Source organism: Mya arenaria, chromosome 6, assembly GCF_026914265.1.
Source record: "Mya arenaria isolate MELC-2E11 chromosome 6, ASM2691426v1".
Taxonomy (NCBI): domain Eukaryota; kingdom Metazoa; phylum Mollusca; class Bivalvia; order Myida; family Myidae; genus Mya; species Mya arenaria.
In genome coordinates, this window is record NC_069127.1 from 48,747,629 (window position 1) to 48,770,666 (window position 23,038).

The 23,038-nt window shown below is 36.8% G+C and overlaps 2 protein-coding genes across 2 annotated transcripts; one reads left to right on the forward strand and one right to left on the reverse strand.

Annotated features, from left to right (window-relative positions):
* Positions 1-3,825: 3,825 nt before the first annotated feature.
* LOC128237165 (ganglioside GM2 activator-like) lies at positions 3,826-6,345 on the reverse strand. The gene is made up of 4 exons (XM_052952455.1): positions 6,270-6,345; positions 5,182-5,383; positions 4,643-4,829; positions 3,826-3,954 (listed from the first exon to the last, which is right to left on the reverse strand). The coding sequence occupies exons 1-4, from the start codon at positions 6,343-6,345 to the stop codon at positions 3,826-3,828; spliced, it is 594 nt and encodes a 197-aa protein (XP_052808415.1).
* A 3,774-nt stretch (positions 6,346-10,119) lies between these two features.
* Positions 10,120-12,863, forward strand: LOC128236574 (ganglioside GM2 activator-like). The gene is made up of 4 exons (XM_052951513.1): positions 10,120-10,235; positions 11,446-11,650; positions 12,152-12,338; positions 12,679-12,863. The coding sequence occupies exons 1-4, from the start codon at positions 10,154-10,156 to the stop codon at positions 12,808-12,810; spliced, it is 606 nt and encodes a 201-aa protein (XP_052807473.1). The 5' UTR covers positions 10,120-10,153; the 3' UTR covers positions 12,811-12,863.
* Positions 12,864-23,038: the final 10,175 nt, after the last annotated feature.

Here is a 23,038-nt window from a genome sequence, read left to right on the forward strand (position 1 = left end):
TTTAAGTCAAACATGCAGGGGTAGGCTCGTGGTCAATAAAGTCGTCCATGCAGGGGTAGGCTCGTGGTCATCCATGCAGGGGTAGGCTCGTGGTCATCTAAGTCAAACATACAGGGGTAGGCTCGTGGTCATCTTAGTAACCCATGCAGGGGTATGCTAGTGGTCAATTAGGTCATCCATGCAGGAGAAGGCTCGTGGTCATCTAAGTCAAACATGCAGGGGTAGGCTCGTGGTCACCTAAATCAAACATGCAGAGGTAGGTTCGTGGTCAATAAAGTCGTCCATGCAGAGATAGGCTCGTGGTCATCCATGTCTTCCATGCAGGGGTATGCTCGTGGTTATCTAAGTCATCCATGCAGGATTAGGCTCGTGGTCATGTACGTCATCCATGCAGGGTATGTTCGTGGTCATCTAAGTCAAACATGCAGGGTATGCTCGTGGTCATCTGAGTAATCTATGCAGGGGTAGGCTCGTGGTTATCTGAGTCATCCATGCTGGGGTAGGCTCGTGGTCATCTGAGTCATCCATGCAGGTTTAGGGTCGTGGTCGTCTAAGTCAAACATGCAGGGGTATGCTCGTGGTCATCTAAGTCATCCAGGCAAGGTTAGGGTCATGGTCATCTAAGTCAAACATGCAAGGGAAGGCTCGTGGTTATCTATATCATCCATGCAGGGGTAGGCTCGTGGTCATCTTAATCAAACATGCAGGGTTAGGGTCGTGGGCATCTAAGTCAAACATGCAGGGATATACTCGTGGTCATCTAAATCAAACATGAAGGTGTAGACTCGTGGTGATCCATGTCATCCATGCTGGGTTGCGCTCGTGGTCATCTAAGTCAAACATTCAGAGGTAGGCTCGTGGTCATCTAAGTCATCCATGCAGGGGTAGGCTCGTGGTCATCTAAGTCAAACATGCAGGGGTAGGCTCGTGGTCATCTAAATCAGACATCCAGGGGTAGGCTCGTGGTCATCTTAAGCAGACATGCAGAGTTAGGCTCGTGGTCATAAAGGTCAGACATGCAGGGGTAGGCTCGTGGTCAATAAAGTCATTCATGCAGGGGTAGGCTCGTGGTCAATTAAGTCCTCCATGCAGGGGTACGCTCGTGGTCATCTAAGTCATCCATGCAGAGGTAGGCTCTTGGTCATTTAAGTCATATATGCAGTGGTATGCTCGTGGTCATCTAAGTCATCCATGCAGAGGTAGACTCTTGGTCATTTAAGTCATATATGCAGGGGTAGGCTCGTGGTCATCTAAGTCATCCATGCAGGGGTATGATCGTGGTCATCTAAGTCATCCATGCAGGGGTATGATCGTGGTCAATTAAGTCATCCATGCAGGGGTATGATCGTGGTCAATTAAGTCATCCATGCAGGAGAAGGCTCGTGGTCATCGACGTTATCCATGCAGGGGTATTCTCGTGGTCATCTAAGTCATCCATGCAGGGGTAGGCTCATGGTTTTCTAAGTCACTATGCAGAGGTAGTTCGTGGTCATCTAAATCATACTTGCAGGGGTAGTCTCGTGGTCATCTAAGTCATCCATGCAGGGGTATGCTCGTGGTAATCTAAGTCATCCATGCAAGGGTATGCTCGTGGTGATCTAAGACATACATGCAGGGGTAGGCTCGTGGTTATCTAAGTCATCCATGCAGAGGTAGGCTCGTGGTCATCTAAGTCATCCATGCAGGGGTAGGCTCGTGGTTATCTAAGTCATTCATGCAGGGGTAGGCTTGTGGTTATCTAAGTCATCCATGCATGGGTAAGGCTCGTGGTTATCTAAATCATTTATGCAGAGGTAGGTTCGTGGTTATCTTAGTCATCCATGCAGGGGTAGGCTCGTGGTCATCTAAATCATTCATGCAGGGGTAGGTTCGTGGTTATCTAAGTCATACATGCATGGGTTAGGCTCGTGGTTATCTAAATCATTTATGCAGAGGTAGGTTCGTGGTTATCTTAGTCATCCATGCAGGGGTAGGCTCGTGGTCATCTAAATCATTCATGCAGGGGTAGGTTCGTGGTTATCTAAGTCATACATGCAGGGGTAGGCTCGTGGTTATCTAAGTCATCCATGCAGGCGTAGGCTCGTGGTCATCTAAATCATCCATGCAGGGGTAGGCTCGTGGTTATCTAAGTCATCCATGCATGGGTAAGGCTCGTGGTTATCTAAGTCATCCATGCAGGGGTAGGCTCGTGGTCATCTAAATCATCCATGCAGGGGTAGGCTCGTGGTCATCTAAATCATACATGCAGGGGTAGGCTCGTGGTCATCTAAATCATCCATGCAGGGGTAGGCTCGTGGTCATCTAAATCATACATGCAGGGGTAGGCTCGTGGTCATCTAAATCATACATGCAGGGGTAGGCTCGTGGTCATCTAAATCATACATGCAGGGGTTGGCTCGTGGTCATCTACATCATACATGCAGGGGTAGGCTCGTGGTCATCTAAATCATACATGCAGGGGTAGGCTCGTGGTCATCTTAGGCATACATGCAGGGATAAGCTCGTCGTCATCTAAGTCATCCATTCAGGGGTATCCTCGTGGTCAACTAAATCATCCATGCTGGGATAGGCAAAGATTAAACGGGTTGAAGTTGACACGGTCACGAGGAACCGGTGTGATGTTAAGGTCGGCTCACGTATTGGCTGCTTTCAACTTCAGTTTGTAAAGGCTAGCTACACGTACAAGTGCAAATATTGTTTTGCATGAAACCTTTGTCAATCCGACTGTTACAAAGAAAGGTATTCTACTTACACACATATCTTCCTTTCTTCTAAATTCCTACTGCGTTTAAAAGATTTATAAGATTATAAGATCATATTAGTTCTTTAATTTTACCCGCAAGCCTTTAACAATACAAAATAATTAGGGATGCAAACGAATGGCAAAATTGATATTCGAATATTCGGTAATTCTTTCGAACGAATATTAGAATATTCGATTACCAAAATACATCTTTTAAAAGTTGTAGTAAACTATTACAATATTCGCTAAAGTAATAGCCGGGGCATTTTAGCTCTACTGTGTCGTAACCACTACGCGCGGCGGACACTGAAATTCACCAAATGAGCCTCTGAAATTCCTCATTTTAAAAAGACAAAAGGTAATACACTATGATCAAAGAAAGAAACAAAACTTAATTTATAATCCTCTGCCTTTATATTTGTAAACAACGGGAACTTGGATGGATTTCTGGTCAATTGTTGTTACATGTATGTGCCAATGGAGGGTCTTTCCGTAGGACGAGCAGCCTCGTTCTGGGATTGACCTATACAAAAAAATGGAGCAACCAAACCAACTTGGGAACTAGTTTATTTCAGAAATTCTTAATTGGTAGAGGCAATCTACCGAAAATATTTTTTGTCTCACTTGTCTTTCAGCCAGTTATTGAAAAATTACGGGGCCTTTTTATCGCCGGGACCCGCGATATTTCGATCCCTTGATGACACATGACGCGTGTTTAGTGTATTGTCATCACATTCACACCTCTGGCATTATGGGTAAAAACAAGACAAACGAATCTTAAACACAACAACAGAGGTGTAGGCAAAATAATTTTTATTATGTTTATTCAAAAACAAAACATCGAATATTCGAATACCGATTTTGACATTCGAATGCCAAACGTTTGATCGAATATTCGTTTGCATCCCTAAATATAATACATTATAACCGTTTATCTGCTTGAAGATAAAATATTAGCCATAACAGGTTTGATAAATATTTATTGCAGTTAACCTATTTGTTGAACAAGTTATTATACAACATGTCACTGCAAACTGACCATTAACAGTTCCTCAGACTCTGACTCTGAGGGGACGCAGGAATTATCTTTTTCTTCCGAACAGGCAGCCTAAGCCAGAACAGTCAGCCTCTGTGGAGATCTGGAAGTTGTAGCAAGCCACTTCTTCCCCAGAGAGGCGATTGGTGACCGTTACATGCACTTTGTAGTCACCCTGAATAAAGAATGAAATGTAAGTATATAGAGACTGTCTCTGACATACTGAAGATATCAGAAATATGAGATATAAATAATCTGTAATCTAAATATTCTGTATTTCCTTCCTTGGTTGTGCTTCAAAAGTTGTTTTAGTATCAACCGATATCGTTCTGTCCAGTTGCATAATTTTCTTCTAAGTTTTTTTTCTTCCTCTTGGTGTCTTTTTACGGGTCGTGTCCCATATTCGAAAGAGATATTTAAATACAAACTATATATTATTATTAGTTTTATATCAGCATGTATTCTATAATCGATTTAAACTTTTATTGGTTTAAACTTGTTTTGTAAATGATGCCGTCGTTAACCGCAACGATTTCTCACATAAACTTACTCTTCGTCGCTTTTGTGAACTATGTAAAGAAATTATAAAAAAGATGTTGAGGTCATCTGATGAACGTGCGTACAGCAACCTATCTTAAGAATCAGGCACTTCAGGTTAATGTTGAGTCAGTGTCACATATCAAATTGGATGTCCTACTTTCAAAAAAGTAAAGCTTATTGAGAAGCTTTAATGATCATTTAATTGCCCGAACTAATCAATAAAGCTCTTAGTTTCGAAAAGGAGTATATAAACTTTTCATAAATATTGAGTAAAAAGCGGTCGTGCGACATGTGCGTTAATAAATTTGCCCCGCTTAGATTACCTCTGCGAGCCACTGGAGGACCCCGCTGATCTCGGGGATCTGGAAGGTTGTTGGGTTGAGGTGGTAGTTGCCAGCTGCAAAGGGGCATGTGCAGGGGAAGTTGGGAGTGGAGGACACGATCTCCACGGGACAGTGCTGCGGATTGTCGAAATATTTTCCGCTCAAAAGGTCGCAAAGGTCGTAAGTACTGAAACGCATGGTTCATGCATGGTTCATTGTGTTGCTCATTTGGGAAGAAAGGTCTTAACTTTAGAGTGTTCAAAGCTTTCTTTACATACTTTTGAAAACACAAACCGTGCGGAAAACTAGTTTGAGTTAAGCTTAATTTCCATTTGGGAAAGACCCATTCAGCGAAAAACATGTTCCGCCTGTATGTATTTATACGTGTCTTTCCACATTGAATTAAATTTTTATACTTGATAACACAATGGATTAATATGTAGTTAAAGTGAGCATTGTTTTCCTGCAAGATAACTTTTTCGTACGGAGAATCGGTATTGACGTTTAAAAGAAAGATAACACACACTTATTATACATACCAGCTTCCGATGTTTGATATGCAGGGAACTTCAATAAATGCGAAGAGCACTTTGCGCTGAACATGAACGTTTAGAGCGTAACTTCCGTTAATTGGATGTAGGATCTGAAGATCGACGTCCCCTGTTTCCGGTCCCGGGATGTGCACGGGGTCTTTGCTCAGGTGCGCATTAGCAAGGTGCACGATCTTGTTCGGACTGTTGTCTGAAAGAAGTGAATAGATGTTTTTGGTCTTTTATATGATATGGAAATGTGTATTTGTAGCTTTCTGTTCGCTGTTACTGTGAGCAATATAATTTATGGTGTATATAGCAACTTTCACTTGTTTATCTTCTTACAAGATACACGTATTTCTTACCCAGACATTGCCAAATACAACAACAAACTTAAGGTAAATGCTGGTTAATGACGATGGTGTACCCAACCTTTGAAGAATGGGTATAGTGAATACTATTTCTATGCTACTTTTTTAAGTTAGCTTTAGCACGTGTATTAGATGTTCAAGTTTGATTTGCCAATGTTTGCCTCCGCTAGTTGTTCTTATGCGTCACGTCGTTTTTCTGTGCAAAACATGCGGCGAACCTCAACATCAGAAATTAAAGGAAATAGACTGTACTGTGACAATTTCGATAAGAAAATGTATGACTGTAGTATTGTTGTGTTTTCTCAACATTTAGCATTATGAAACCATATTGGTGTCTAATACTGTTCGGAGAAATTGCTTCAAACAGATAATAAGGCCATTCTGCTGTCTTTAATGCAATAGTTACGCATTCATATCGATGTTAGCAAGTACATTTAAGATGGTGTTGAAATTCTAACCCAATAACTTAATAGTTGTACGACGTCGTAATAACGTCCACTGGATAACTTTCCTGATCGCATCACGTTACAAGCGTTATGGTCAACACATTTTTAAGCACGTTAATTCAATTAACTTTTTTTAAGTGAAACACTCAACATACGATATATTTTTGAGAATGTATTTATATGGAAGTTATTTGAATGCGTGCCATAAACTTTTAATCAGTCGATATAATTATACACATCTAAATTAAATTGATATTGATAATCCAGAAAGAGCATTTACTGCAGTCCTCGAGCTGGAAATGTAGAATAGCTGCAGCTACGGACAGCAACGCAGAGAAGTACACGACGAGTTCCATGCTGGCTCAGATTCAAGTAGATACTGAACAGACAGAGGTTCATTTACAAGAAGTACACACACTGTCAAGTTTAATCTTTATAGTTCGCTAATGTCACCTCATATACATATATATTATGTGACCTGTCTGATAAGAATAAGCGAAAAAACTGTTTCGTGTCATAGTTCAGGCTTAGTCGCCTACATAGTATGGCAGACATAAACGGACAATATTGTCCAACGTCCACGTACTCGCCTTAGCAAATCCATGTCCGCTAACTCAACTTGTCCAAATTAATCTCAATAATATTGATATTGATATATTATTATAACAGCGTATGTGAAAATAATATTTCAAACCAGGTCAATAGCCAGCAAAACTATCAAGTTACACTCTGGAGTTATGTGTTAAGGCTGAAGGCCGCTATACCTGCATACTTTAATAACCGTTAATCGGAATCTTCCATTGGCATATCGACATAACATTTTTAACATTTGACGAATTAATGCGCGCATGGGCGTATCCACCCCAGCGCTTTTAGAACTTCAGTGGTCAACTAAGTTAACATTTGCACTAACATCTAAATTTCCTAGATACCAATCTGCTCTAAACACTTCGGAGCTGCGTTCTGCATATAAAGTAGCTTACGTAAAGTAGCGTTTAAATGGGTATTCATAAAAATGGAATGTGGTTCGTATAGTGCTAATAATGCACTAATTGTAATTTCAAGTTACAAAAAGCAAAATAACAAGCAGAATACGCAAATATTTTCAAAATGAACGCGTATTAAACCAAAATGAATACATGCATTTATTTGCGTTTACATTTTGGCCGCGGCCGGGGAACTAGATACTATCGATTTAAAAATATAATCTTGGTCATCGGACTCGAACAGGATAAGTAACCCGGAATTGAATTTTATTCATTAGTACATTTTTAAACGGCTCTTACATGACATTTTCAAGATTGTCAGTATGTACTTAAACAGAATAAGCATATGTGACAATATTAAGATACATGAAAACATGCAGGGAATCAATAGTATGTGGGCGATTCGATCCAGAGGAATTTTGCGAGAGGATCCTGTCATTGAAGAAAGAAACCTCATTCATAAACTGAATTAGCATGTGCAATGCATTTTGCTGGATGCATTTGGTTAAGCGGTCATACCGTGGCATGAAATTAAATACGACTCAGTCATGTTTGAAGTGAAGAGTAAATTTTTCTAAAAAATGCCTAAATTCTTGATCCGCGGCAGTGCATTTTTATGAAACCAAAATGCAGATAAGGTACCATATGAAATTGAGTATTACTCCACACTTTTGTAATTATTTGGTTTCCCACATGAGTTTTTTTTTTCCAAATGATTATTACTCCATGGTTTTGATTTCATTTAGATCAGCATAAAATCTTAAAGTAATTGCGAAGGAATTCATTAGCGTGCATATTCTATATTTAGATGTTTAAGTCGATTTGTTTTACATTGTAGATGACTTTACTCACAAAAGGTAGCAGGCCGAAAGGCTTTCAACGATTTAAGCGCTTTCGTTTACACTGGTGAAAATACAAATCATATTTTCCATTTTTGAGTTGTGGTCATGCAATTATCAATTTTAGTATCAGTCCATCTAAGACCATCAAATTTGGCAACGATGTTATGGAGGTGGATTAAATCCAAAACCAGTTTGCACGCGGTGCGTTTGTTGCCGACGAAATGTTTACCATATCAGTATTGTCACAGCCTTGTGTCAGTGGAAGCGTCGATCAAATGTTCAATGTTGGCCATCATTCATAAACCGTTTATAATATCACTCTGCATGAATAATCTTCAGTTTATGCTCCTCTGTTAATTAAGAAGATAGCGATGGCATATTTCACTGGCGTCACAAGCATTCTGCTTTCAAATTATGTTAGAAGCATATCGCTGATGACACCAAGTACTTTAATATCAAATATCTAGCAAAAAACGTAATAGGTGCCGTCCTTACACCAGGTATAACCTCATTTTCCATGCCTTTGTCATTGTTCGACAAGAAAAATGGGCATCTTTTATAGCTGTAAAACATGGTTTTTGTCTTCAACGTTTACACCATTGTTCGAAACATGATTAGCTTTCGATGTTTTTTTTTCATTTAAGGTACTTGACATGTATATTTACAACATGTATGAATACAGCCTGTGCGAATAGAAACTTACCTGAAGTTTGTATATTGTAGTTTTGGGTTGTGGTGTTGACAATATTTAACTGCTGTATGTCGTTCTTCATGTGTTTAATTCATTGCTGTTATTAGGCATATTTGTATTCTTAGACATGATTATCACAAAGAACATAGAATCATACATTTACCGTCGGTCTTGAAAGATTTTTCATAAACGATCTCCCTCTACAGACAAAAAGCGGTGAACGAAATATAGGTGACGAACATATGTTTAGAAAGTATGGTCAGATAAAAACCTCCATATAAGTGGGTCAATGTCATGACAATAGAAATCCGAATTTGACTAATGATAAGACTGTTCTACTTACCAACGTGTCCTCATATCTTTGAAAGGTCAGCTGCGTATACAACAGTCTGGACCCATAGTCACATCCTACGACTCGGACTCAGATTATTTTTTCTATTTTTTATATGATTCCTTTCTAAAACAGACCTGCACATAATCGTGAATCGAATAAACGGTACTTTTCACCATCATGGCTTTTAAATTTGCAATTCTACAATGAAATTATGATATTTGAACTTTTTAGAGTTGAGTCTGAAACTCAGGCCATACATGGTGAGTGCGGTTGTAAGAATCTTGTTATAATATTGTTACTCTTTGGTATGTTTGTCGCACAACCTTTGCTCGTTGTGCTATTGAACAAAAGTATACCAGGCTTGATACAGGGATTGTTTCCTGTTCAACATACATCACTATTTTTTCTTACAGATTTGAATTTGAATAACAACATGAAAATGGAAGTCATCTGAGAACGATATATTTCATTTGTCAATTGCCTCACTTTAAAGGTCGATATTCTACGAGGTGTATAGTCATTCTATACATATTGACTCTGATGTAGGTAGGCTATAAAGACCTATTTAAAACGTTAAAAATTAGCGATTAATGCTAAAACACCGTTTAATCTATTTTTCAATTTTATTAGATCTCATTTTATGCCATGAGGAGGTTTTTAGAGTTGCGTTGTTTTCAGTTTCAGAAACGTGTTTTAAGTGTTTCACAGGTCATCCTTCATTTAGGCTTGTTAAGGTTCATACTGAATTTTGAAAGTTCTTGTTTGAATTATATTGAAGGAAGCGGCTGCTAGGCTTTATTATAATATGCTTAGCCGATCTTGACTTAAGTCATTTTCAGTTTTTGATTTTTAATCATTTCTTTAATCGAAACAGATCAGTTTCATTTTTGGTGCAAGTAATCTTTCATTGCGATTTTTTTGTGTTGCTTTTATCTCCGAACATATTTCTCTGTTACTTTCGTGTGTTGCAACTATGATTAATTGGTGTAAGTAATCATTCATTGCGATTTTTTGTGTTGCTTTTACACCGGAACATAGTTCTCTTTTACTTTCGTGTGTTGCAACTGTGTTTCATTATTAATCTTCGTCAATGTATGCTTAACCCATTTCTTATGACAGTCTGCTTATTACACGATGTTCGTCACTATATGACCACATCACACAATTCTATATCACAAGTCGTGCACTGACGCCACTAAAACGTTCAGGTTTTATCAGGCTGTTCATTGGGTCGCATTATATCATACTAACATGATAAGACTTAACTAAGTGATAGGACATTTTCTGCCAGCTTTTGCATTTGGACATCGGATGATAATGTTGTCTTTTGTAGGAGTTCTTGCTCTAATTTCTGTGACGAAGGCAACATTGCCATTCAAATTCAGCGACTGCAGTACGTTTCCATTTTTAGTTTTAAGCATCTCATAATTAGCTGTTTTTAATGTGGACCTCTTGAAAGAATTTCATGCTAGTGCAAAATTATTTTTGTTTCAAGAGGTCTCGAAAGGGATCGTACATGTTCTTCGTCCTCGGGGATATTTGTTTTTGGTATTATTGGTAATAAATGATTTGATCACCTTATTTGACAGAGCTATTAAGTATTGATATTGTCATGTTATTATCGTTGGCCGATAGCGATGATATCATAATCACTGAGAACGCGAACGAACGTACGTCAAGGTTTTTCAGACCAACTCGTACCACGTATTAAATAAATTGAAGACGCCCTTCGAGACGTATTATTTCATTTTCTTTTCTTTTAAGTGCATATTTATATATATATTGATTGTAATTAAATTCATTAATTGAATATATATTTTAACAGTTAGCGATTTTTTAACTAACAATAACAAAGAAAACTGTGTTCATGAAAATGTTTCGTTTATGAGCAAATACTTCCTCATTGTCACGCAATTTTCGCCTCAGATTTGAAAATAACCCAGCGCGAATTTAGCCGTATATTTCTATTTTACGTATGCAGAGTTATAGCGTAAATAATACTTAAAAGTATACAAATTTAGTGGATAATGTCTTTGTGCTGACTTTATGATGCTCATGTGGACACGAGTTTTAACATTTAAACATTATCTTTGTGTCAAATGTTTGTCTGAAAGACACAATTTGAGTAAGTTTCGGCATGTATTGCATTAAATAAATATATAAACATACATGTACTGTCTTTCATAGATAGTACAATGGTTAGATTATGTACTATGATACATGGTTGAACTTCACAGCATTATTTAATTTCTTTCAAAGTCAGTTATTAAATTGGCATACTAATATTTATCTTTAATTTCCTACGTTTTCTCTCCTCTGTCGATCTTAAATTCCAAGATCTATCAAGTTAGAATATGGATATAGTTTGTGCAGGTTGTTTGGGCTGTTTAAAATGTTGCATTTACCATCTCTGTCAGTAAAAATTCTCAATACAGCAACTGCTCTCTTGTTCTTCCTTTTTATATTCTCCAACGTATACATGTGTTTTCGGAGTATCTCCCTTCAAGAATTGTTCATTGTAGTATTTTGATAAACAAAGTCGTTTTTAACCAAGCGTAATCGAAAATCTGATATTTGCTTTAAACCAGTTAATCTATCTTAAGGTGCTCCGACTGCAAACAAGCTTGGTTATGCGGACCACATATCGCTCAGCAATGATCCCATCCCGATTCCTGGCAACGAGACGGTGAGCCTGGATGTCCACATTCTCCGTGAAATCACGGGAAATTATACCGTTAACCTCAGAGTACAGCGACATCTGTTATTTGGATATGTAGAAGTACCCTGTGTAAGCGACGTAGGATCATGGTAAGACGATGACCAACATCAATAAATGGATTTAGGAATAAAAGTTAATAATTGTTTAGCCTTGAATATGTATCGATGTCATGCTTTGTTAATAACTGTATAACTACCAACAGAAGAGTACGCATTTGAGTCGAACATTTACCGGACAAGTTGAGTCAGAGCTGACACCCAAAGTTGTTTGAAAACTGTTATTTCGATGATATCGAAGTTAATGTTGTTTTAAGTTATACCTTGATTATAAGTTAATATTCAAACCATGTCTTAGTCGCTTGACTTTATTAGTTGTTAATGTAATTTGTGTTCGTTTATCTGTTATGTTGCTGTGTCCCTAGTTGGGTGTATGTTAGGTTTTGTTTAGTGTGTTTTGAACATAGTCAAGGTTGTAGGTACGTGGGCTTTACCTCTGACTTTAGTTGTAAAATTAATCACGGTAGCCGTTTGAAGCTGATCCAACATTACACGTATATAAAGACATCACCTTTCGACTTTTGTAATTTGCAGCTCGTATAAACTATGTGACCTCCTGTCCGGATCGCATTATCAATCCGCTCACCACTGTCCGGTTCAGGTCGCAACATCCTCTCCTGATTTCAACTGCGCATGCCCGTTCGTCCCTGGAGATTATCACCTCAACCCTACTGCATTTGAAATCCATCCCTTATCCGCATTGTTGAAATGGCTAGCACAGGTAATGCACGTACTCATAGATATATTTGTATTTCTGTTTTTCAATCATTTACCGTTCAAAAGTGTATAAAAGGAAAATATTATTATGATACCTTGTAGAGCGAATTGGCCGTATACGGACTATATAAAATTAAGTAAGTAGTGACTTTGTCGTCAACTCATTTTCCATGATATGGCCACGTTGAAGTGTTTTGGTCAGTGTTAGATGTCCACTAATCTTTATCTTACAAGTCCTTCTTTTTTGTTTTTATCAGTTCAGTTTATAACAATGGTTTGTGTATAATTACTAATTTGATATGAACATATACCAATTTAAATTTTACTCTACATATCAATTTCAGGGCGACTACAAAGCGGAAGCGCGAATAATTGACGACTCCAATAACGAAGAAGTGGGATGCTACTACGTGGAAGGCAGCACCATTCCAACTGGCTGCACTGGTGTCTCCTGCGTCTTTGGGAGAAGGAAATAGTGCATTACGTCTGAATAATGTGCATTCGGTGATAAAAAAATGAAATAAAAAGAAACTGCAAAAGCTTGGAGTTGTATTGTTCTCATTTTGTCTTTGACATATGGGTGATGCGAAATAATAACAGCCTATCGAAATATGTTGCAACACAGCTCCAACATCGTTGCGCTCACCGGAACTTTCAACGACGATCACTCAGTCGGCTCAAATTATGGTTCAGAAATACTTTCAGCAAGAAATATCTTTAATTTCATAAACTTTATAGATGGAATGATGTGTGTCGTATATAAGATAGAAACTTAAGCTCAAATTACATATACCAAGCCCCGATATTTTAAAACACTTATTTAATAAATCTTTATCTCCATCTCAAATCCTATTACCACATAACAGCGTAGCATGGCGCTACTTAATGTAAGTACGTACTGTGCGGTTTTCTGAAATAATGTTGTGCGTTATCCTTGTGTTATGTATAGCATGGCATCTTTTCTCTCCGTTAAAAACTTCGTAAATCTAGTACGGAAGGAAAACAAAACATGTTTCGTATTGGAGAGCGTATTTTTCTTACGTTTGTAAGTTATTTCTGATATACGAACGGTAACCAAGTAGGCGGAGCCTAGCCGTGCAACACGTAAGCGTGCTGTAAAAATTCAGTTGTATTCACTTGAACGTGAGTTTTGTATTGCACACTTTCGCTGACAATATGATTCAAGGCTCTTACCACAGCAACAACTCTCGTAAAAAATTCCAGCAACTCCGTTAATTAGTGCACTAAGTATTACATGTTTATTAAAAAAAAACAAAAAAAAAACGTAATGTCATTTCATACGAAAGTCATTATAAATACTATAGTGCGATGCCCCCCCCCCCAAAAAAAAAAAACAACAAACAAACAAAAAAAACGACGTTTCAAATCACAATCTGCAGATCTAACGTCGTTTATTTCTATAAAACGTTTTGAGAGCAGTTACTTAAAACTGTAACCAAGCTAAGCAACACTCATCGACTCCTACAGTGGATTTAGTAACTGTTACTTGTATTAGCTGACACAAATTAGGGTCCGTTAATACATGCATTTGGCGTATGAATAGAGGATCCAGAGAAATGTTTTACAACCCAAAATATTAAATTATTCATCAAATTAAAGTTAATGTTTTGCTTCTACTTCCGTATATGTGTAACTGTTGTTAGCGCACTTTGTCTTTTTATAACATAGATATGTGGTTTGTGAGTTGTAAAAGTTTAATAAAAAACAACATGTTTGAGTATATGTACATTTATAACTTTTAACTGATATTACCACTTTACTGTATTTTCAAAATTATTTTATAGAAACAGAAATACATTTTTCACAGTATGTGATTTTAGGAGAAAAACCAAGCACGGTATTTCATATCGGTCATATATTCATTTAAAGTCGTCCAAAGAATGTCACGGAGACCTAACGGTGTCCTTATTACTGGAACAAGTACCTTAATTACCACACACACCAAAGTTCCTATCACCAACCGTGGTATTTTGAAAATAGTCCCTGATATGTTACGTTAAGAAGTAGGGGTCATGTCAAAAAAATTCTTCGTCGATTTAAGTCATTAAATTAAATCATCTTAGTGCCATTTAGCCTCATTATCTTGATAAATATTCGTGTGAATCGAAGTTTAACAAACATCGAAAATGAACATGAAGGTGAGGAAAGAAAATCTATGTATTGCCATTGAAGGCCTTGATACAATTTTGCTAGTTTCAGGAACCCTTCGGTATCAATAATCAATAAATGGGCGAAGCTTTGCCATCGGGCCCGTTCGGCATGTATTCGCATGCATTCGCGGAGTTGAATACGAAAGGTTGCGGTATAAACGCCGAAACCTATCAGAAGTAGCCGAATCCGACGCGGAAGAATGCCAACAGTTCCGGAAATTGCTCCCGATAACATTGCAGAACGTGCTGAAGAGTTGCCGAATCGTTGGCGATAGAATGCTGAAATGTTGCGGGCCGAAGTACTATTTTGTTATCAGTTGCTAGTGGGACACCATGCATGTTAGAGGCCTTCACATTGCACTTTCAAATCCAAGCTGAAATGGATGCCATGCTTGCCTTGGCATTGTATTTGAGACAGAGAAGATGAACACGTCATCGATGGTGGGTCCGCCCCTGGCTCACAGACGACATGAGGCTTCAGTATGGACAGTACAGTATATTGATGCAAGAACTCCGAGATGAAGATGCCTCCTCCTTCAAAAGGTATTTGAGGATTACGCCAACAATGTTTGACGACATACTCCATGCCCTTTTTGCTGGCCTGAAGCTTGCAATGACGCTGAGGCACATGACATCTGGGGACACGTACGCATCATAACAGTAACAAGAAAATGATAGACTTACTATCTTTCGTAGTCTGTTGTGATTCAACTTGCTCTTGTCATTGCTGCCTTTAATAGCCGAAGAAGAGTGGGATGTGCTGGGGGCATCCCTTCGAGACTTTTTTATAGTTGTTTCTTCTTCTCAGCTTGGGCCGGCAGATAGGGGTGTATGTCTTCACCCGAACTTGAGTGTTCAGGGGCTGGCTGTCTAGTATATTTCACGTCAAATATCTTTTTAGGTAGCTTGCCCTTGTCTCGCACTATGACTATATCTTTTTAAAGTGTTCAATTCACACCAACAAATGTCGATGTTGTCAATTCGAAAACTATCGGAAAAGTAACGGCAGCGCTTCTGCTATCACTCTTTTATAGTTAGGGAAATACGGCTCCTGCTCGGCATCTCTTCTGCTGACAATCGGCGTCTCCAGCAACGATTCGGCATGATGATCGGCATAGCGTTACATGATTTGCATAGCTTCCGCGTGTATATGCGAAACACAACTCTTCCACTCGTCGTCTTCCGGGAGCTGTCGGCATCGACTCAGCTTCCTTCAAGGAACGGTCGGGATGGCTAAAAGATTACGAAGCCTCGCAGAAGGCTTTCCGAAAATGCCGAGTTAATGGCGATGGGTTCCCGAACGTCGCGAATGGTTCCCGATTGTTTGCCGAAGATCCCGAAGCCGTCCCGAATTAAACCTTCGGCGTCCAAATTTTAAAACTTTTAAAATTTAGATGCCAAAGTCTTTTCTATCTCTATTTGGCCTAGAGTGCCGAGAAGGTTTCCAGAAGTGTTAAGGACTGACACGGAAGGGTTCCAGAACATCGCAGAGACATGCTGAAACATCCCGATTTTGCGAATTCCGCTTTCGGGAACCCCTCGGGGGCCCAGTGGCAGTGGACGACAGGTTTTATTGAAACGACCTAAGTTGAGTTATACGATATGGTTATATCCTTCAGATAAGATATCTATACTCAAGTCAAAAAGTTGCGGACACCACGCGTTTAATAATGTTCGTGAAATAATGGCATGTAAAAGTTTTGAGAATAGAGTGCATTGATATTTCTTCTAGGGGAACATTCAAATAGTGTGTATTACAAACTTATAAATTGGTCTGCAAATTCGTTTGTTGTCTTCAGTTTGATAAACGTGAAAACGTCCTGTTGAAAATTTTATTTATTCTATATTTAAACATAGTTTTAAATATGATTTATATCTTATATAAGTAACGAGAGAGCAAAGGCAGCATGACAGTTTGGAATGCGATCGAATGTTTCATAATCTCAGCCTGAATTTTGGTGTTTTGATAGCCATATGAATATCTACACCATTAGGGGCAAGTAAAAAGAAGCAATATCAATAATATGCCTCGTAGCCCTACGTCAATCCGCACAACTATACTTTCAATGTTAAAATAGTACCACTAGTTTTCTGTATTTTAGCTTCACCAATAGTATTAGAGTTCAGTTAAATATGTACAAACTGTTGGGACTAAGAACTTGGAACTTGCCCCTTCCAATGAGTTTAATTGTGCCACGGTGGTCTGTGATTTCCCCCGAGAACAATTGTGCATGTGTTATTGCTATGACTTCTTCATTTTAAGTCAGCATCAACGAGGGCACCGAATATAGTTCATATGGTCCAAATCTAGCCTTCATATAAGAACCAGATCATTTATTACAGAAGAATGCTTTGACATTTCACCGTTGCACGATAAAATGTGAAGTACAGTGTGTTTGAAACAAATGTAAACTTTAATTGGTATTTAAGTCTTAAATTAAAACAGCCCTTAATGTTGTTTTATGAAAATATTGATTTTAAATACAGATATTTCCCCGAATAGTTGAATGTTACACGAATTTCGTAACGTATAGTCCTTTTCGTTCAATTTACTCATAACAGTGAAGTGTGTTCACAAAGACAAATTCAATAGTAATAGTATTATCAACAATAATGTCTATCGAGCATATGTATACTTAACATGCTTTCATTGAAGAAAAGAAAAACTTTTTTGGTAATCTACATGCATTTATTTCTTGTACTTTTATCGTGCTGACTTGATGCTATGCATCATTGTTTTCTTGATTATACATAACATTGCAAATTTATGATAAAATTATTTTATTAATATGAATACGACATAAAAAAATTATGATCTTGTCGCGTTGGATTGTCTTGTACTTGTAGAGCATTGTAAACATAGCCTGGTATTGTTCCTGTATTTATGTAGATGTCCGTTTGTTCGGCAGTTTCTTGTGCAATGGGTACGTTTACCAGAATATATTTTTTTAAATGGGAACAATGAGAAAAGCCGATGGTTGTATGTATTATTCTGTTCCATCTAGTTTTGTCAGTGATTGTACTTCTTATAATTAAATCTGATTTTATGTATTACCATAATATCCATATGTTCTCAGGCAAAAAGGTATGTCGTAACAACTGTTAATATCCATATTTTAACACATAAAGTAAGATATGAAATAAATGAAAACAGTATTACGATTTTCATTGACAATGCTAAGATGTTCATGGCGTATATATCTGCCGACGACGTTGCTTTCTAATTTAACGTTTGTGTGTGGTTACCCGAACCTTTGCTGAAAAAGTGCAGAGAAGAATTTTGTAAAATCTTATAATATTTAGTTCATTGCAAATCAATAATGTTTTAAACAAGAGTTATTACAGAGAAAAGGCGCTAGACTATTTCACCGGTATTAACCAGAGTTTCTGAGTCGAATAATAAAGGCCCATTTTGCTCCATATGCAAGACATAGTATTCTTATTGGCTTTTTAAGTAGATTTGGTGGTTGCAACCTCTTGTATTATGTTTCGAATCAATACATTAAGTGTGTGCTGCGGTATTGACTCGCTTACATGGAAAACCTTAACCAGACTGATTAAGTCGAATAATTAGGGACCATTATTTGCTTTTAATGCAAATTTGAGTTATTTTACGTGATCAATTAAGCAGGTATGATAGTTGGAAACACCCTTCTAAAGCTTCATTGCAATACATGGAGGAGGTGCTAAGATATTGACTTAAATGTGCTTACTTGCAACACCTGTAACGAGAATGTCTAAGACATATAAAATAAAGGGCCATAATTTGCATTATATGCAAAATGGAGTAAATTTAGTTGACTTATTAAGTAGGTTGTTTGTGAACACTTATGAATAATATACTGTAATAATCCACAAAAAATCGTTGCGAACAACATTATTGAAAGTCCAGTGTTTTAACAGAAGTATCAATAACATACCTGGACACAACAAGTTTATCGGCACGTTCTACCTTTCATATGCACGGGTTCAAACTCCGTTACACAGCAAAATGTTGAATGATGAGTTATAAGTGTCATGTTAACCTTTAGGTAGTGACTCAGATTTCTGCCAAACAGACGAAATTAATAAGGATTTTTGATGTTGGTTCATGTTATTTTGAGAGTTAAAGGACTATAAGTAGCTGATACGTAACTACACCATTCTCTACATAGTCAGTAAGACTTTATAATACAAGGAATTGGAATTGTTTCATTCAAAATAATGAAACATATTGACCTATCAGTTTAGTTTGCTCAGTGAAAAAAGTCCAAAAATTATTATTACCGTTTACATGAGTAATAGTTAGGTTTATCGTAGGTCTGATGTATATTGTCTTTTGCTAAAGACCATTCACTTTTTAAATTACCTATCTCGCTTTTTATGAATATTGTAAATCTAATGTAATTTTTTTTGTGTCAATAAAATGACGGTTAAATACTCAGATATATCGTTTCCGTGGAAACGTCTTAAAAAAGAGTACACAGACGAATAGTTTTACCAAAAAGAGTGATCGCTAGTGACGAAAACAACAACATCAACAACAACTAGTCCACAGCGGAAATTGAAATACATTTCGGTCGAGCCTTTTGAATGTGATGAACATTTTCATTCGAATATTTAATGTCAACTTTTGTTGTCTATTTGACTTCAACTTTATTATTTGGAAAACAAATGTAAACATGCTGCTCAGCAACACTGTTGATACTTATACTGCTTTAAAGGACATATACGTTATATTCCGAATTTCATTCATGTACTTAGTTTAAACATTATTTTTTTGATAATAATACATTAAAAAAACTCCTATAATGCTTATATTTTTTGTAAGGATTGAAGAGATAGCTACCTAGAAGTTAATATTATTACATGTACTTGATCACGCCTTTTTTATAGTTCGTTTAGTTTTTTGCATGCTTTCTGTATACTTTTAATAGAATAACCTATATTTCAAACAGATATTCTTGTCCTTCTTCAAATTGTGTCTATGATTAAACCATTTTCATATCATGACATCATGACATAAACATTGCCATTGATGTTTCTTAGAATGACATCACAAAAGTATTCATATTCGTAAACTGCAATAGTTTCTTGACAAACACAATGCCCGCAGCCAGGCCCCAGTCTCACAAAAACACTTCATTCAATTCTCAATTATATTTTAAATCATTTTACACCATAACCGCATAGCATGATTCAAATGCTTTGATTATATACTCTTCGGAAAGCACATACTCTCATACATTTTGTTGATACAAATATGTGTTCAAGAGTTTATAGAAAAAAACGGTTAGAAAGCAAACGTTGTACTTAGTTCATTTTGTTAGTTTTGTGCTAGCTTTGTGTCAAAACATTCTTGGTACTTAAAATAGTATTCTTTAGGAGATTGAGCAATGACGTTTACCGATACAATGTACATACTAATGCGATTTTAAAAAGAGTAAAACATTAGTGGTTTTGAATCCTTACATACTGTTATGGGGAAAATGAGTTGAGCTTGAGATTTTGGCCTTCTCTAGCCAGTATGTAATATACTCAAGTACATACCAAACTGTGTAATTTGCCTAATACGGAAGATATATTAAATGTTGTTGTACCTTTGTTGTACTGTTTCAAATATATACAAAAACATTGAGTGGCACTGATTAATTTTGAGTAATAGCTCAAGTACCTTTCTTACTCGAAGGTTAATTCTCACAAATATTTGCCCAAAATTAAAACAACAAGATGTATGTTTGCATTTTCTTCAAAGACAGTCAACATTTAATTAGGTTGAATTTAATAAGCCATTTTTTCGAGTAAATACTGAAATACGTGTATGTTATGTGAAACTGTATGGGGGCTGGTTTAACCCAAAACTATTCGCAAAGGCCCTCTAGGTTTGTCCCAGTGGATTCGATTTCTTTTTAGTTCAATTTCGTGGAATCATTAAACCTATTTTGTCTCTCTTTGGGAAGGGGGGGGGGGAGGCGGGCATTACAATGGTACCAACTCTTTATGGAGTAAACAGGCATAATTTACTGAACTGTAAAGAAAATGTAACTACAAACAAAATTTATTCAATATTCACAAGCAATAAGATTGTTTATTAGAGTGTATACATTATTCATTTCTTCATTTTATATTTTACACGTAAAGTGTAAACGCTGTTTCAATTATGTGTGTCTAAGATTACAAAAGGTCACTTTCATTAAGTCAATATTTCAATGCAAAACATTGCTTTTGGACAAACGCATGATCCCTAAAATAATTAAGGAAACACATACATGTATATTTGAAGTTTTAAGAATATAAAAATAATTTTCACTTATTTGACATAAAGTTAAAGCCCTTCGGGCCAAATACAGATTTAGTTTGTTAACTCACAATTTACTTAAAACTGGATTAAGATCTAGTATTTGATAAAATTATTTTAAATTCTAGGGTTGATTTATTGAAAGAAAATGTGACAACGTTTGCGTTTTCTTCCTCGGCCTGAAAGTACATCGTTTCGTCAAAAAAATACTGTGAATATATTCGTGACATTTTTTTTCAATTATGTACACGTAGACATCAAATAACATTATAGTTCGTACATTGACATAACATTTAAGTAATGGTATGTACAAACACTAACGAACATGTATTATTAATACATTTTTTCACAACAATAGTGATTGATGGAGATGTGCTATGCTAAGTAATTGAGTTAAGCTATGTCCATGGCTGATTAACATCATGGTATAAATGACAACATTGTAGCATGAAACAAATATATTCTAAACATTAAGCACGTATATAAATAAATGTTCGTGTCAAAAATACGATGCTTCTTACCATTTTTGATGGCGTCAATATTTGCTCTTTGTTGTGGACTCGGTAATCTCTGATACACTATTTACACGCTTTCGTGACACAATCTCGTCATTCAACTTTTTCTCGTGTCACAGTCTTAGTTGGCAACCAATGATATGCGTATGTCCGAAGTGCGTCATTTATGGGAGAATGGCTTATAAAAAATACACTAACTGATAAGACATTTTCTGACAGTGTTTTGGTCGTTAGACGTTGGATAAGAATGTTTTATTTTGTAGGATTTCTAGCTCTCGTTTCTGTGACAGACTCGCGTTGCCTTTCAAATTCTCCGACTGCAGTAAGGGTCTTTGTATTATTTTAAGAAAGACGAATTTCTTTTGACAGAGAACCTCCTCATTATATCATTTTCGGTTGCACAGGTATAGCTCATTTTTATTGAATCTATGTAATTTTTTGGTATTTCGAATTCTTTGTTTATAAAAATAATTGAGACACATTTTTGACAGAGGTTGCAGGTATTAGTTTTCCATACTGACTGACGTTGACCCTGTTTTCATATAAATAAGTATCTACTGAACGTTTTCAGTATTATTACGTTATGTGTGTCTTTAGTCTACATACTACAATTACAATCCTTGTTCAGAACAAAGTAAAGATTAAAATAACGTGCGTTCAACCTCGGACACTCCTGTATGCCGATAACATGCTTATTCAAAATGTAAGTTTGATTTTAATGATGCAATGTTACTCCAAAATGAGCAGTACCAGAATTAACACAATTGTTTTAATATACCAAAAAGGATGAATCAATGTCAAAAACAATGGTTTTTATGAAGGGTACCGAGTTTAATTTGAAAGAAAGGTGCAGAAAACACGGTTGTTCTACCTTTATCACAGTAAATATTTTAGCACTCACCAATCATTATATATTTTTGCGTTTTTAGCAATTAAATACCTTGATACCTGATTTATACATTTAAAATTACAAACCTGAATTTTCCCCTAATTATAATTTCGCATTAATCATGTGGATTAATATTACTGCAAATGTCTTATAAACTGAATCGTATCAATATATCTTTAGGTGCTCCGACTGCAAACAAGCTTGGCTATGCATATCGCTCAGCAATGATCCCATCCCGATTCCTGGCAACGAGACGGTGAGCCTAGATCTCCACATTTTGCGTGAAGTCACTTGCAATTACACCGTTAACGTCAGAGTACAGCGACACGTGCTGTTTGGATTTGTTGATGTACCCTGTGTAAACGAGGTTGGATCATGGTAAGGGGATGACCTCTTTCAATCAGTGAATTTAGTTATTTACCTTGAAATACTTAACCATGTCATCATTTGTCAAAAACTGTATAGCTACTAAAGAAGAGTACATCTTTGAGTCTAACATTACCGGATAAGTTAAGTCAGGGGTGACATAAAAAAACTTTAAACTGTAAAAGGGTTGATATAAGTTATACGCTGATAAAAAGGTGATATTGAAACCGGTTTGCGTTATTTTGGTTTTAATTTTGAATTGACGGTTTATTTTGTGTTTGTTTTTTCGTTAGGTTGTTGTGTCTCTCATTAAGTGTATGTAAGGCTGCTATGTTTCTGGTGTTTTGAACATAGTCATGGCTCAGTTGTAGGCAAGTGGGCTTTTTCCTTAATTTGAATTGTGTAATTACATACGATAACCATGTTAAGCTGTTCAATCATTTAACGTATATGGTGGCATCACGTTTCGAATTTTGTAATTTGCAG